This window comes from Rhododendron vialii, chromosome 1a, assembly GCF_030253575.1.
Source record: "Rhododendron vialii isolate Sample 1 chromosome 1a, ASM3025357v1".
In the NCBI taxonomy this organism is placed as follows: domain Eukaryota; kingdom Viridiplantae; phylum Streptophyta; class Magnoliopsida; order Ericales; family Ericaceae; genus Rhododendron; species Rhododendron vialii.
This window is the reverse complement of record NC_080557.1, coordinates 4,838,577-4,855,108: the sequence shown is the minus strand read 5'-3', so window position 1 is coordinate 4,855,108 and position 16,532 is coordinate 4,838,577. Positions and strand designations below refer to the sequence as shown.

General features: G+C 41.9%; 3 protein-coding genes across 3 annotated transcripts; all 3 read left to right on the top strand.

The window, feature by feature from the left end:
- The first annotated feature begins 247 nt into the window (after positions 1-247).
- LOC131326719 (ankyrin repeat-containing protein BDA1-like) lies at positions 248-2,251 on the top strand. The gene is made up of 2 exons (XM_058359581.1): positions 248-811; positions 1,883-2,251. The coding sequence occupies exons 1-2, from the start codon at positions 533-535 to the stop codon at positions 2,249-2,251; spliced, it is 648 nt and encodes a 215-aa protein (XP_058215564.1). The 5' UTR covers positions 248-532.
- Positions 2,252-6,124: 3,873 nt separating this feature from the next.
- Positions 6,125-13,481, top strand: LOC131326711 (uncharacterized). Its single transcript, XM_058359572.1, has 5 exons — positions 6,125-6,191; positions 6,444-6,757; positions 6,890-8,450; positions 8,904-10,933; positions 12,894-13,481. The coding sequence occupies exons 1-5, from the start codon at positions 6,125-6,127 to the stop codon at positions 13,479-13,481; spliced, it is 4,560 nt and encodes a 1,519-aa protein (XP_058215555.1).
- A 74-nt stretch (positions 13,482-13,555) lies between these two features.
- On the top strand, positions 13,556-15,962 carry LOC131298899 (uncharacterized). Its single transcript, XM_058324407.1, has 2 exons — positions 13,556-13,930; positions 15,812-15,962. The coding sequence occupies exons 1-2, from the start codon at positions 13,651-13,653 to the stop codon at positions 15,844-15,846; spliced, it is 315 nt and encodes a 104-aa protein (XP_058180390.1). The 5' UTR covers positions 13,556-13,650; the 3' UTR covers positions 15,847-15,962.
- The last annotated feature ends 570 nt before the right edge of the window (positions 15,963-16,532 follow it).

The window sequence follows — 16,532 nt, the reverse complement described above, 5'->3', positions numbered from 1 at the left end:
TTGACATGCATTAAGTTGACATTAATTAAATCCTCGATAATTCAGCAGGACACATATTAAATACAATTTGTAAGATGCCTTCACCATATCATAGCTTCAATTAAAGCATTCAGCCGTAGATGGTATCTATATATACGTAATGTGCCTGTGAAAATGATTTGAAAAACATATACTCAATCTCTTATATATGACTTGAGAGAGAGAGAGAGAGAGAGAGAGAGAGAGAGAGAGAGAGAGAGTTAATGGAGGAATTGCTCATTGATGCGGCACTGAGAGGGGATCTAGCATTACTGCATGACATAACTGCAAGAGATGTTTACATTTTGGATAAAGTTTTGGTGGGAAGTTTCAAAGGGAAAACCCACTTCATGTGGCTATATCAATAGGGAGAACAAAATTTGTTCTAGAAGTTTCGGAAATTAAACCAGATCTTGCTGAAGTTTTAGATACGGAACAAGGGGCGGCCCTTCACGTAGCATCTGCTAAGGGAAACGTAGAGATTGTGAAAGCTTTGGTGGATATTAGCCCTGAGATGTGCCTAGCTCGTGATCGGGATGGTAATAACCCCCTTCACATTGCTGCCATCAAAGGTCAGGTCCAAGTCTTAAAAGAACTGGTTCAAACCAGACCACATAGAGCTCAAGTTAAGGTTGATCAAGGCGACACCATCTTGCACTTATGTGCAAAGTATTATCAACTTGATTGTCTAGAACTACTACTAGACGTGATTCCAGATCCAGATTTTGTCAATGATGCTGATATCGATGGCAACACCATATTGCATCTAGCTGTTTTTGAAAAACGATTTGAGGTATGTCCACTCATCACGGCTTTCTAATTGCTATATTTTTTTTGGCATCTCACTGACCGTTATTTATTGACCTTATCCTTTCACATGCACATAAATACTCCATTCATCTCGTATTACTTATTTATTTTCAAAAAGAAATACAAATTTCAAATAAAAACTAAAGTACTTTCCTGCATATATAGTCTTTTCGGCCTTTAAAATAAGTGGGGAAAAAGTATAAAAATTTATTCACGAAATCAAAGTTCATAATGTTGTACGGGCCAGCATATATACCGTTTCCTCCACTTGAACGTTTTGTACTAATACCGGTAAGTATCTCGGTATTGTTTTACGTTTATATAGCGATAAATGCTTAAGATATATGTGCCTTAGCAATGTTAAGGGTGTGTAATTGGAGTGTGATCGGGGTTTTGCATGGATAAAATTTTGGGTGCAGTTGAGCTCATGGGTTCTTCTTTTTCGATTGATTCTCATCAACCTTTTGGGTTCTACGCGCAGCCTATTATTTTCAGGAGGTTGGGTGCCTAATTACTTTAATTTGTTGGGATGCAATCTGTCGTTGTGATGCTTTTAGCCATGTTTTCCTTTAGTCGATCTGTAATCTATTCTAAAGATTAATAAAAGGTTCTTTTTTATTACTATTAAAAAGAAAAAAGAAAATGCCCAATTAATGCCGGTACGGTGTTGAAAATTGATTCGAATAGAGATGATACAATGTCGAAAAGCCCTTTCGAAAGGATGTACAAACGCTATAGTGCATGTGTTGGTGCACTACAGGTTACCGTACAAAATTAGCACGACACACTGCATCAGTACGTACTTTCTAATTCGAAAAGTGACGTGGTGGTGAAAATGTCAAAACTGTATATGCTATTGCCAAAACTTTATTGTATAAAAAACTTATACCAGGTGCAAGATACAAGACTCTTATGTATTAAAAATTTGTCATTAATTAAAAAACAGTTTTTGCATTATCATCGTTAGGTTTAAGAGACGGACTACGTATGAGAATGATGAGTATTCTTTTCCTTTTTATCTGATTGTGAGTCTATGTATTTACTATTAAATCAGATGATCAAGCATGTGCTTAGCAACAGCAAAATAGAAGTGAACGCGGTAAATAAAAGTGGGCGAACGGCGCTGGATATTCATTCCCTAGCAGGAAATTCACCAGATTTGGAGATTCAAAACATCTTACTCAATGCTGGGGCCAAAAGGAGCGAACAGGTTTCAGTTGCCGAGGTTAAGCATCTTGAGCCTTCGTGGCAGGCTAACAGAAGGAATACACTTATGGTTGTAGCTTCACTGATCGCGACAATGGCATTTCAAGTTGGGGCAAACCCGCCGGACGGTGTTTGGCCAGACAATTCAGTACAAGTTGCCGGGACAGCTATAATTGCTTATTCAACCCATATTAGTACCGGATGTTTTTGTATGTAAACACGATTGGATTACTGGTGTCTCTAAGTACAATCGAACTGCTCATTTTCGCTTTGCCAGAGCGAAGTAAGATTTTCATCATGGCTCGATGTTGGATCTCCTGGTTTATAATCGTTACGACGGCTAATATATACGTATTTTCTGTCGCTTCTGTTGCACCGGCGGAGATCTATCAAATAACCATTCCCTTAGACTTCTTACTTACCTGTGGACCGGTGTGACGTCACTTCTCTTTGGGTTCGCATTATATTATAAGTGAGCAAAGGAGTTGAATGAAGGCCGATCGATATCACTTCGAAATGCAGTTGGGGGGAACCAGTCCAATGCTTTATGATCTTTTACTTCATGGTTCATGCTCACGCAGCTGTGAGTTAGTTTCTTTCTCAGGACGTGCTACAGTACATACCTCTTTTTGCGTGTTTGTTGCATAAGCAGATTGTTACTTTCGTGTTGTGTGATTATGCTACGAATTTATGTTAAAGACTCATGTCGTGAATCCAATACGAATTGTTTGTTTGTCCAATTTTCACATACATGTCCATCCTATTTTTCTTTTACAAATCTATTTCGATTGTTAGATTTCTAGAAGGGTTCCAACCTGAAATCAATTGGTAATAGATAGAGTATCCTCTAGATTTTATTAACCAAGCTTGAGTATCTTAGATGAGCGATATATGACAAGTCTAACATACACTCTCCCTCATGTGTAGCCCAGATGTATGTGGAGGTGACAGACCAGGAGACCAGGTGTAACGCCCCGATTTCTCAAGGGATTTCGAAAACATTAACCCTAAAATACACTGAATTTTACAAACTATTAGGCCCTTATTTATCCTTATACAAAAATTACAATTTCAAAATAATACAAAAATCTATGTACATTTACTTAATAAAAGCAACTCCAGAGCGACTCTAATTTTGACACGAATTCCAAGCAACATTGGCCCAGGCTCCGTTCCAGGAGTCCCATCTGTATCAACTTCTCCACTGTGAAATCCTGCACACTCTGGCAAATTGAACGCCGAAGCAAACGATTTGCCAGGATACAAACGTATCCTGAGTGATAATTCACTAAGTAGAAATCCTAAAACCCAATACCACAATATACAGATCAACAATATAATAATTCATAATACACTGAAGGTACAAAATAATAACACATCGTCTTTTTCTTTACTATCCATCATCTTACATGTAATCTAAGAATTCTCTCCGCGAGATCCTTTCCTCCCACATCCACTAACTACAATCGTCTCATGGGTCCACCTGATAAGCACCCGAGAATGTAATGCAGGGTGCGCTAGTATTTAGTTTTAGTTAAATTTAGTTACTTATTAGTTATTATTAACGTTGTTTGCTCGTATAGTGTCTAGTCCTATTTTGTAGGTAAATCGCCAAAAAGGGAGCTTTCGTTGCACTAGACAAGGTTTTGCCCGAGCAGAAGTTGACTTGCCAAGGCGGAACCTGTCATCGCCCGAGCCGAAGCAGATTTGCCCGAGCAGAAGCCCGATGGCCCGAGCAGAACCCATCATTGCCCGAGCAAGAAGCAGATTTGCCCGAGCAAGAGGAAGGCGGCCAAGGCAATGACCCACTATTGGCCTCGACAGCGATGTAAACTTTTACATCCCATCGATGCCGAGCCCCTTAGTGGCAAATACCCCTTAACCACTTCGGCAGCGATGGGACAAATCATCTTCCATCGATGCCGAACCCCATAGTAGAGCATTCTAAGGCCGTTGCCATCGATGCCGAGGGGCTTAAGAGCGGATTTTCTGAGCATCTTGGGAATATTCCAGGCGCGGACCTTCGGAGTATAAAAGCCTTTGTCATTATTTTGTACAAACAAGTAGACTTAGATTTGCTTACCTAATTTTAGATCTAGAATTAGATTCAATTTGCATTTTGAATTGTTCTTGCTGTTCTTCATTTTTCCAGCACTTATATTTTAATTTTCTGCCCTTAGTTGTTAATTTTTGTTATTGTTGCCTTAATTAAAGTTGTTTATTTTCTCCCGATCTATCTTAGTCTCTAGTTTAATTCAAGTCTTGTTATTTCATTATGGTAGCTAGATTTTTGCTTGCTCCTATCTCTCTAGATATGGGTGAGTAGTTTCAAGGGTTAGGTCATGGGATGATTAGCATCTCATGGCCCGGGCGAAAATTGCATTTTACACCCAATAAAGCTTCAAACTTTGATTTGAAAATTGATGTGGGGTTCGGGTTTGTTTGATAAATCACCGAGGTGTTAACCTCTTTGATCTTGTGTAGGTGGGAGCGTCGACTACCCACCACATAAGATGCTTAGAGCTCTTTCGCACGAGGTATTTGTCAAATGAATTCTAGAGCTAGCTTGGTTCTCAAATCATTCGATTTTCCGACTTGAGAACTTTAATCAAGTATCTTAAATTGTGTAATTGGGTGAAGAGTGTAGTTTAGCTCGAGTCTTGGGTGTTAATAATTCCTAGACCTAGCCTATCTTTTCCCTAGTTAATTCGCTTTAATTTAGCCCTTTTATTTCCACCTTTCAAAGTAAAACAAAGTTGGCCGTCTAAAGGCCGAAAGCCCTTACTTGCATCTACAAATCCGACCAAGCCATATAATTTTTCCCTTGGGTACGATCCCGGATTTCCGGTTTATTATGCTTCAACCGACGCGTTAAGCCCTACGCTTGGGGTATTATTCCGCATTATTATTATCATCGGAGCGAACGAAGCATTTTTGGCGCCGTTGCCGGGGATTTCTTATTATGGCTTTCTTGGAGGTTCGACAAACCACTGTAAGTATCCCGCTTTCGTTTAGTAGTAGTAGTTTAGTAGTTTATGTGTTAGTAGTTCGTATTTAGTTTGGTGGATACCTCTAACCTAGTTCATCTAAACTTGAGGTGTAACGAAGCCAGGCTAAATATTGAATTTGTTTCTTAGTTAGTTTAGCGTAATTAATCTAGTTAGTTAGCTTTAATTTGATTGCATTGCTTAGCCGAGGTGGTGGCATAACCCCTCGCATATTCTGTTTGTTGAGTTGAGGTGGCGGGATGGCCCCTATGTTGTTAGTTAGTTAGTATATTTGCTTGTGTATGCGTGTTTACCGGAGCCCAATTTCAAATCGGCTTCATCGTTCTTCGTCTCCGCCAAAAATCCGTAGCATTGCCAGGGCGTATCCTGCCCACTCTCCGCCTCACAAATTAAATCGCAATTGCAAAGGCCCAATGGCCGAAGAAGTTCCAGTTCGTACTTTGCGTGATTATCTGAATCCAGAACGGGCTCCTCAAGTATCTCCTATCGTTATTCCGATTCCGACCGCTGGGAATACATTTGAATTCAAGGCTGAGTATCTTCGTATTATTCCAGAGTTTCGGGGGAGAGAATTGGAGGATCCGTATTTGCATATCCGGGAGTTCGAGAATATTCTGCACTCTTTTGTTACAGTTCCGGGGCAACTTGACCAAGCTCGTTTGAAGTTGTTTCCATTCACTCTCAAAGACAAGGCGAAACAATGGTTTAATTCTTTGAAGGCACAATCTTTGCGTAACTGGGGAGAAGTTCAGGATGCTTTCACTACCAAGTTCTTTCCAGCAAGCAGGACAAAGTTACTTATCGATCAGATTCAATGTTTCAAGCAAAGGGATGGGGAGACTTACCACAAGTATTGGGAGCGCTACAAAGATTTGCTTATGTCGGTTCCTCATCACAACCTTCCGTTGTATCTCAGAGTTAACTATTTCTACACCGGGTGTTCTCAAGAGAGTAAACAGCTTCTGGATACTATGGGTGGCGGTGATTTTATGGGGAAGACACCGGAGGATGCATGGGATTACTATGAGTCACTAGCTGAGAAGACTCAGTCTTGGCAGTTTGCAGATCCGGGAGATAGAGCAATGTTCAATCAAGGTCCTACAGGTTCAGGGAAGTTCTCTATTGCAGAGCATACAGCTTTTGAAACTCGTTTGGAGGAGATTGCTCGGAAACTTGACAAGTTGGAATTAAAGAGTGCTCAATCTCAAGAAGTGAAAGCAGTACGCCAAGTGGAAGAAGTGTGTGTTATTTGTGAGATTGTGGGCCATTCTACAGAAGCGTGCCCCAATATTCCTGCTTTGAAAAATGTAATTAATGGAATTGCTCCAGAAGAAGTACAAGCTGTCCAACGCTTTGACCCTTATTCTCAATCTTATAATCCGGGGACAAGGCAACATCCAGCTTTCCGTTGGAATCAATCTAATGAGGGGGGTTCTTCTCAAGCTCCACCGCCCGCTCCTCAATTGCCTTGGAAGCAACCTCAGAATGCTTTCCGTTTCCCTCAAGCTCAAGGTCCACCTGGTTTTGCTCCTTCTACTCCGTTCCCACATGCGAACCAATTTCAACAACAACCTGCTCAGTTCCATCAACAACCACCAAAGCGTTCTTGGGAAGATCAATTTAGTGCTCTCTTGCAAGGCCAAACAGCTATCAATGAGCAACAAACTCAAATGATGAATGACATCAGAAACCAGTTGGGCAAGTTGACAACTACGGTGGGTTTGTTACAACAGGAGAAAGGGAAGTTTCCTACTCAACCTCAACCTAATCCGCAACCGAATTCCAATCCTACTTCTCAAGGTCTTCACTTTGCTAGCTCTTCGGTGACTTTCCCCGAGCAAGCAAAGGCTATTATTTCTCTTCGGAGTGGGAAGATAGTTGATAACCAAGTGGTGATGCCTCCGGAACCGTCTTCCTTGCCTCCTCCTATCGAACGTTCAATTCCAATCATTGGGGAATCTCCCAAGGAAGCAAGTAAGGAGACTCTTGTTGAAGAAGAAGGAAAGGATAAAGGCAAAGCGAAGGAACAAAGTGTACCGGACCCTCGAGTTATTTCAACACCGGCACCGTTTCCTAGTCGTTTGAGGGCTTTGGCGAAACCAAATTTGAATGAGGAGTTGCATGAGTTGTTCAATCAAGTGAAGATTAACATTCCTCTTATGGATGCAATTAAGCAGATTCCGTCATATGCCAAGTTTCTTAAAGATTTGTGTACTCGGAAGCGCAAGCTTAATGTTCAAAAGAAGATATTCCTTACTGAGCAAGTGAGTTCTATCATTCAAACGAATATCGCGCCGAAGTACAAGGATCCGGGGAGCCCTACTATCGCTGTAACCATTGGAGAGAAGCGTATCGAACAAGCTTTACTTGATCTTGGTGCAAGTGTCAACCTGCTTCCGTTTTCTGTTTATCAAGAACTTGGGTTGGGGGAGATGAAGCCTACTCGAGTCACTCTCCAATTGGCCGATCGAAGCGTTCGTACACCGAGGGGAGTAGTAGAGGATGTTCTAGTGCAAGTTGGCCAATTTGTTTATCCGGTGGATTTTGTGATTCTCGATACCAATCCGATCGACTCTTCTGCTGCTTCTACTCCGGTGATTCTTGGAAGACCCTTCTTAGCCACGGCAGATGCAGTTATTAATTGTCGAAATGGACTCCTCAATATGACCTTCGGTAACATGAAGATGGAGGTCAATGTTTTTAATGTGGGTAGCCAAATGGGAGATGACGAGTACGTGAATGAAGTGAGCCTTATCGATACTCTTGTAGAAGAACACGTGGATGAATTGCTTTTCAGTGATCCCTTGGAAGTTACTCTTACGATTGAAAAGGATGAATTTCTTGAGTCTTCTGAAGTGAGTTATTTGAGTTCATTGCTTGGTAAGGAAGATGCAGCTTGCGCTATAAATTCTTGGACTCCAAAGTTTGAAGTGTTTGAGGAGCTTCCACCAATTGAGAAGAAGGTTCTCCCATCTAGTGTTGAGCCACCAAAATTGGAGTTGAAGCCCCTTCCTGATACTTTGAAGTACGTTTTTCTTGGAGACAACGAGACTTACCCTGTGGTTATTTCCTCCTCTCTTGGGAATCTCCAAGAGGTGAAATTGATCAATTCTCTAAGGCGGCACATGAAGGCTATAGGATGGACAATTGCTGATATCAAAGGGATTGATGCTACTCTTTGCTCGCATCATATTGCTTTGGAGGATAATGTCAAGCCGTCTCGTCAACCTCAACGTCGTTTGAACCCTATTATGAAGGATGTAGTTCGTGCTGAAGTTTTAAAGCTCTTGGATGTTGGAATCATTTATCCTATCGCCGATAGTAAATGGGTGAGCCCAATTCAAGTTGTACCAAAGAAATCCGGAGTTACAGTTGTGCGAAATGAGGAGAATGAGCTCGTACCTACTCGTGTTCAGACTGGATGGAGAGTTTGTATTGATTATCGTAAGCTCAACGCAAGTACCAGAAAGGATCACTTTCCCTTACCATTCATTGATCAGATCTTGGAGAGGATAGCCGGCCATGCATTCTATTGTTTCTTAGATGGTTATTCCGGTTACAATCAAATTGGAGTTGCTTTAGAGGATCAAGAGAAAACAACTTTCACTTGCCCCTTTGGAACGTTCGCTTATCGTCGTATGCCTTTTGGTTTGTGCAATGCTCCGGGGACTTTTTCACGATGCATGATGGGGATTTTTAGTGATATGGTTGAGAAGATAGTAGAGGTTTTTATGGATGATTTCTCTGTTTTTGGCGATTCATTTGATTCATGCTTGGCTAATTTAGAGAAAGTTCTAACAAGATGTGAAGAGAAGAATTTGGTTCTGAATTGGGAAAAGTGTCACTTCATGGTCACTCAAGGGATTGTCTTGGGGCATATTATATCGTCGGATGGTATCGCGGTGGATAAGGCTAAGATCAATCTTATTTCCAATCTCCCGACTCCAAAATGCGTGAAGGATATCCGTTCATTTCTCGGGCATGCCGGATTCTATCGTCGATTCATCAAAGACTTTAGTGCTATCTCTCGACCCCTGTGCCACCTTCTTGTCAAAGACGTTCCGTTTGAATGGACCGCCGCGTGTGAGCAAGCTTTTGTTAAGTTGAAGGCTAGTCTTACCACCCCGCCTATTGTGCAACCACCGGATTGGAGCCTCCCGTTTGAGCTTATGTGTGATGCAAGTGACTATGCTGTAGGCGCTGTTTTGGGGCAAAGGAAGGACAAGCATCCGTATGTTATCCATTATGCAAGCAAGACCTTGAATGATGCTCAAGTGAATTACACTACCACGGAGAAAGAGTTACTTGCGGTAGTGTTTGCTCTTGATAAATTCCGGTCTTATCTTATTGGGGGCACCCCTATTGTTGTGTATACGGACCACTCAGCTCTCAAGTACCTACTTACCAAGCAAGATGCCAAAGCTCGTTTGATACGATGGATCCTGCTTCTCCAAGAGTTCAATTTAACTATCAAGGACAAAAAGGGTGTCGAGAATGTGGTAGCCGATCATTTATCAAGGTTACAGTTCGAGGACCCTACTCCAAGCTTACCTATTGTGGACACGTTTCCGGATGAACAATTGTTTGCTGTTTCGAGTGCCCCATGGTTTGCGGATATAGTGAATTATTTGGCTACGGGACTCTTACCGCCACATTGGTCTCCTCAAGAACGTCGTCGGTTCCTTCATGAAGTACGAATGTTCTCTTATGATGACCCTTATCTTTTCAAGTATTGCCAAGATCAAATAGTGCGCCGTTGTGTCCCAGATTCAGATCAGCGAAGAATTCTTGAGTTTTGTCATTCAGAAGCTTGTGGGGGCCATTTCTCTTCTAAGAAGACTTCTGCTAAAGTGCTGCAATGTGGATTTTATTGGCCAACCTTGCATAGGGATGCTCATCACTTTTGTGTAGCTTGTGAACGTTGTCAAAAGCTTGGGAGTGTGTCTCGGAGGGACGAAATGCCATTGACCAACATTATGGTGGTTGAGATCTTTGACTGCTGGGGCATAGACTTCATGGGACCTTTCCCCGTTTCTTTTGGCAATTTGTACATCTTATTAGCAGTTGATTATGTTTCAAAATGGGTAGAAGCCATCGCAACGCGGACCAATGATGCCAAGGTAGTGGTGGAGTTCCTCAAGGACAACATTCTTTCACGTTTTGGGATGCCAAGAGCAATCATAAGCGATCAAGGAACTCACTTTTGCAATCGTGCTTTTGGGGCATTAATGAAGAAGTATGGAATCAATCACAAGGTCTCCACTGCTTATCATCCTCAGACGAATGGACAAGCTGAGTTGGCAAATAGGGAAATCAAACACATTTTGGAGAAGACGGTGAATCCGAACCGGAAAGATTGGAGTCTTCGTTTGACCGATGCACTTTGGGCTTATCGCACAGCATACAAGACTGTTTTGGGGGCTTCGCCGTATCGTTTGGTTTTTGGAAAAGCATGCCATCTTCCGGTAGAGCTCGAGCACAAAGCATATTGGGCAATCAAGACACTTAATTATCATCTACCAGCCGCCGGAGCGCACAGAAAGCTCCAACTCAATGAGCTTGAAGAAATTCGGAGAGATGCTTATGACAACACCGCCATTTACAAAGCCAAAGTCAAGGATTTCCACGACAAGCGAATTCACCGGAAAAAGTTTGAGGTTGGACAAAGGGTACTCCTATACAACTCTAAGCTTCATTTGTTTCCCGGTAAATTACGTTCTCGTTGGGCGGGCCCTTATGTTATTGAGCATGTTTATCCTCATGGTGCTGTTGATGTTATGAATCCGTTAAATGGTAAATCTTTCAAAGTTAATGGCCAAAAGCTTAAACTGTTTCTTGGTACTTTAGAGTTTGGCGAGCCGGATGAGGAGTTAATCGATCCAGTTTACACGGTTGATTAGTTTGTTTCTTAAAAATTGCACGGGGAGCGAAAGCGTAACCGCTGAACTTAACTGTTTGTCGGACCCGGCCCCCGGGTAGGGGGTACCCTCCATTGACTTGGGTATATGTAGCTTCGCACGCCGCTACTAAAAGAAGGATCGTGTGCCCAGCTCCGGTTCGAAGGGCAAATCATTTAATATCAGTGACATAGGGCTTTAATTAGCTTTTCTGATAGGAGTAATTCACAGTAAACCACTCACGTTTCCCAGATTAGCCCCACCGGGGGCGGTATAGATCCTTAGGTTTGGCCGTGATACTCCCGTGCTTGCGCACTTGGCTCTATCTTGTTTGCTTGCCTGGTTATGATCTTAGGGGACGCTGGACTTCATTGTTTGGCGGAGTCTAGCTGTGACTTTGACGCTCCGAGTTCTGATATTAAATTTGTATATACTGTGCATATTTCTTTCTTTCTTTCTTTCTTGCTTTCTTTCTATTTTAGTTTAGTATGCATGCTTTGTTTGTTATGTTTTGTTTGTTTTTGTTCTGTGTTTGCATCTAATAAAATCTTGGAGATACCTCACATGCAAAAGATTTCACCAATGTGTTAGTGAAAAAAGGGCTTTTATTAGTTCTTCTTGGTAATAGTTTATCGTTAATGATCCATGCTCTCCGCGATTGCCCCTAATCGGAGGCAACTTAGGTCTGTGAGTGAGGTTTGATATTGCCTAGAGTGCACGCTAGGTTGTATTGCATCTTGCTTTGTTTTGATCTTAGGGGACGCTGGACTTCATTGTTTGGCGAGGTCAAGCGATAGATTTTATTACAGGCGCTAGCATAACAAATTTTCGACGGTCTAGTATAGCCACCCATTGCTTACCCTAACGGTAAGAGATGGGAAGAAAAGTATGACTCGTGTGATCGCGTGATGATCGGGTGGTGCATCGCATTTCATTTTGTTTTGCATGTCTAATTTGTTCTTTGCAATTTCTTTATGTTCTGTCTTTTAATTTTGGTTTGGTTTGAAGCCGGATAACACGGGCCGGTGGTTCTAATGTCATTTGTTTTGTGGAAAGCCGTCCTATTAAGTCTTCTGCAGGGTTTATTTGCTACCACACCAGCCTTGGTAGTTTGGGCCTAAAGCCGGAGTGAGTGAGGCGTTCAGGAGCCCTAAGCATGGGTGTGGCTACGAGCCACGGTTGTTAGTCCGATAAAGCTTTGGATATGGCCCTGTGTGACTAGCTATGGTTCCGAGTTGGTAGAACCGAAGGAGTGAACCCTGGAAGCATCTAATCTGGCTGGAGCAAAACATTGGCATAAAATCCTCCTACTTGGTCGAGGTATTTAGGGGTTGACATTTCCCTTGGACGGTACATTCGCGCACTCTTCCTTTCTTCACTCTTGTTCTTAATGCTATGAGGGCATAGCATCGCTTTAAGTTGGGGGGAGGGGTTAGCTTATGTGCTATTTGGTTGATTTTTGTTTAATTTTTGCAAAAATTTTGAAAATTCAAAAACATTTGAAAATTTGAAAAATTCAAAAAAACAATAGAAAATTGAAAATTTTAAAAATAAATAAAAGGTTTTTACTTGCAAATTCTTCCTTTTGTCAGAGTTTTTAGTTTTGTTCAAGACTTGTTGCATGCTCAATCGTTGTTAGTTAGCAAGAATTCGTAGCAATCCCAAGAATTTTGTGCTTCTTAACTTGCATGCTTAGTTGACAATTGAATGGTTTAAGTGTTGAGCAAGTTTGTGAGCAAGTTTTGGCCCATATCCCCATCTTCTCAATAAAAAGCTTGTAGTTAGGTGAATAATCGCATGTCCATGCCTAATTGTGTTTAAATGTCGATTTTCAATCATTTTGGAATCCAAAGCGCACTTAGGAAAGGATACGAGGCATTCTTTGCATGATTATACCACATATGAGTCACCTTGTCCTATTTTGCATCCTGTTTTTCTCCCATTCTTTGCTTAGCCTAAGCGACCGGTTGTTCGGAGGGTTGTTTGGTTGAGTGTTCATTGTTTAAAAGGTGTTTTGGGGGATGCTATGGAAAGTTTTGGAAGTTCAGGGGCTCAAATTGAAGAAAAACAGAATCCTATTGGCATCGGCATCGATGGGTTAAATCCCATTACATCGCTGCCGAGTGTGTTAGTCTTCTGGGCCCTTATTGCCTTCGGCATCGATGGAATCAATCGTCTTACATCGCTGCCGAGCAGCATAGCTCATCAGCCCCTTATTGCCATCGCCATCGATGGGATCTCAGGTTTTACATCGATGCCGAGGTACTTCCAGCCACAGAACAGAGCCCTGCTCGACAGAAACTCAGTCAAATCCTTTTCCAAACTTCTGAACCGACTGCCATCTCTCTCTGTTTCTCCAAAAATCCCAAAAAACCTAGCCCCAAACCTTCAACCACCCACTAAATCCCCCATATTTCCACAGAAAATCCCCAAATCCTCCATCTCATTCAACAAAACACAAGTTTTCTTCATCAATCTCAGGTTTCCAAGCCAAACACAAGGTAAACCCAATTTTCCCTTTGTAAATCCGAATTTTTCCTAATTTTCCACAAAAATCTTTCTTTTCATCCTAGTTTCCACCCATATTTTCACCCCCCACCACAAAATCTACCTTATATTCCATTTTCTCACCAAAAATCAAAACCCTAGAAAAATCCCACCAAAAAAATCCGAAAATTAAAAAATAAAACCCTAACCTTTTTCAACCTACAATGCCAAGAGTCAAACAAACCGCGCACCGTGCTCCCTCTTCTCAACCTGAAATTGAGGAGGAGGATGATTTTATGGCTGAGAGTGAGGAAGAAATTCAGCCCGCGGAGGCTTCGGGATCAAGGAGTAAGCGGAGGAGACGGACTCCGGGTCAAATTGCAGCGGATAAGAGGAGAGTGTGGGAGGATAGTTTTGTGGGCAGAAAGTTCAAAAATGAGAGGCAAGTGGATGCTACGGCATTGTCCGATGATCACATGGGGCTTCGGTACGTCATGAGGAAAGGTTTGAATTTCTGGACTGAGCCGTTACTTGGTTATAATAAGAATGCCGTTATCGAGTTTTATAAGTTTATGATTATTCCTGAGGGTGATTGGGAAAGTGACCCGGCTGTTAGAATTTTTTCGAAAGTAGGGGGAATAGATATTGTGATTACTCCTGATGATATTGCTGCATATTTGAAAATTCAAAGGCCTCCTCCTGAATCTGTAAATTACCCTAGAAAGGATGAATTGATTGATTTGCAAGTAGTAAATGAGACGTTGTATTATGATCCCGCTTTGGCTTCATTGCCCCATGTGCCCGGAAATTTCAAAGGCAGCTCTAGATTCCTGAACAAAGTGATACATTACAATCTTTATCCCCGAGGTTCAGAGAGTAGGCCAACCAGGAAAAGTGGAGAAATTTTGTTTGCTTTTACAGCTAATGATTTGATAGTTGACTGGGCCATGTTCATATTTACTCAGCTGCGTGATTTTAGGGCCAATACTTTGATTACTGCCAATATGCCATTTCCATGTATGATTACTAGCTTGTGCAAGAGCAAAGGAGTTAGGGGGGCAGCCTATGAGCAATTGGAAGAACTTTCTCCGGGGCCTATAGATGACACATTTGAGGTGAAGAGCTCATCCCAGATTTACACTGCAAAGGGTAAGCAAGCGAGAAAGGGGGATTATTTGACCACAATGCCCTCAAGAAAGGAGAAACAAGGGTCTTGGCTCAAGAAGCTATTTTGTCAAGGGGTTTCAATTATCAACTCTCAAAGAAAGGAGAAGGCTGAAAGGAGAAAGATGATGAGGGAACAGGAAGCACAAAGGAGAGAGATAGCCTGGCAGACTTCGATTTTAGAGCAGCAGCATGGGGTGAAGTATGTCCCCGAGCCAGTTGATGAGGGGGAAATGAGTGATGACTTTGCAGGATATGAGAGTGAGGAGTTGGCTGACTGAGTAGATGACTTGCTAACAGGAGGATGAGGTGGTGTCATGGTGATGATTTGATAGAGAGTCGGTGGCTTTAGAAATTCCCCTTACTTGGTCGGGGTCTTGGTTGGTTGACATGCCAACTATCCTATCCTTTTGTTTTGTTTTGTTTCATTTTCATTTCGTAGTATAACTTTGCACATTATTAGTTAGTAGTTGGTTTGGCCGGTTCGGCCTTGACTTGGTTCATTTCATATGTTGGCGGCGGTCACTCGGGTAGTTAACCAAGCTAGTAATAGACCGTCGCCCATTTTTGCTAACCTGTTCTTTGTAACCAAGGTCATTACAAGCTTAAAAAGTCCTTAGTTGATCTTTTGTGCGCTTGAATTCCATTTTGATTGACTGTCTGATAGTTGCATAACTAGTTAATGACATGCTTTCCTTTCGTTATCCAAATATCATCTGCTAGTTTTCAATTCTGTTGAATAAAAGTGCTTTAGTTGTTTGAGGCATAGTAATTCTTGTTCGCTAATGCCTGTTGTTGAGCACTGATTCGGTGGATATGGTTTAGTCTGAATTCGCATGTTCTGTGTCCCGTATCCTCCCATTGTTCGAGGACACAGACCATTTTGACTTGCTCTTGGACTTGCTTGATACTTAGCCTGTTTAATTGCATGCTGAAAATGTGAGTTGTAGAAATGAAATAAAAAGCCGGATTGTTGAACTCTTGCTAGGTTACAGAATTGAGCATGTTCTAAGTTGTGAACTCGGAAGGATTGCATAGTGCTTATGTTTTAATTTTCTGCATTTCGTTCGCTAGGGACTAGCAAACCTTAAGTTGGGGGGCGTGATAAGCACCCGAGAATGTAATGCAGGGTGCGCTAGTATTTAGTTTTAGTTAAATTTAGTTACTTATTAGTTATTATTAACGTTGTTTGCTCGTATAGTGTCTAGTCCTATTTTGTAGGTAAATCGCCAAAAAGGGAGCTTTCGTTGCACTAGACAAGGTTTTGCCCGAGCAGAAGTTGACTTGCCAAGGCGGAACCTGTCATCGCCCGAGCCGAAGCAGATTTGCCCGAGCAGAAGCCCGATGGCCCGAGCAGAACCCATCATTGCCCGAGCAAGAAGCAGATTCGCCCGAGCAAGAGGAAGGCGGCCAAGGCAATGACCCACTATTGGCCTCGACAGCGATGTAAACTTTTACATCCCATCGATGCCGAGCCCCTTAGTGGCAAATACCCCTTAACCACTTCGGCAGCGATGGGACAAATCATCTTCCATCGATGCCGAACCCCATAGTAGAGCATTCTAAGGCCGTTGCCATCGATGCCGAGGGGCTTAAGAGCGGATTTTCTGAGCATCTTGGGAATATTCCAGGCGCGGACCTTCGGAGTATAAAAGCCTTTGTCATTATTTTGTACAAACAAGTAGACTTAGATTTGCTTACCTAATTTTAGATCTAGAATTAGATTCAATTTGCATTTTGAATTGTTCTTGCTGTTCTTCATTTTTCCAGCACTTATATTTTAATTTTCTGCCCTTAGTTGTTAATTTTTGTTATTGTTGCCTTAATTAAAGTTGTTTATTTTCTCCCGATCTATCTTAGTCTCTAGTTTAATTCAAGTCTTGTTATTTCATTATGGTAGCTAGATTTTTGCTTGCTCCTATCTCTCTAGATATGGGTGAGT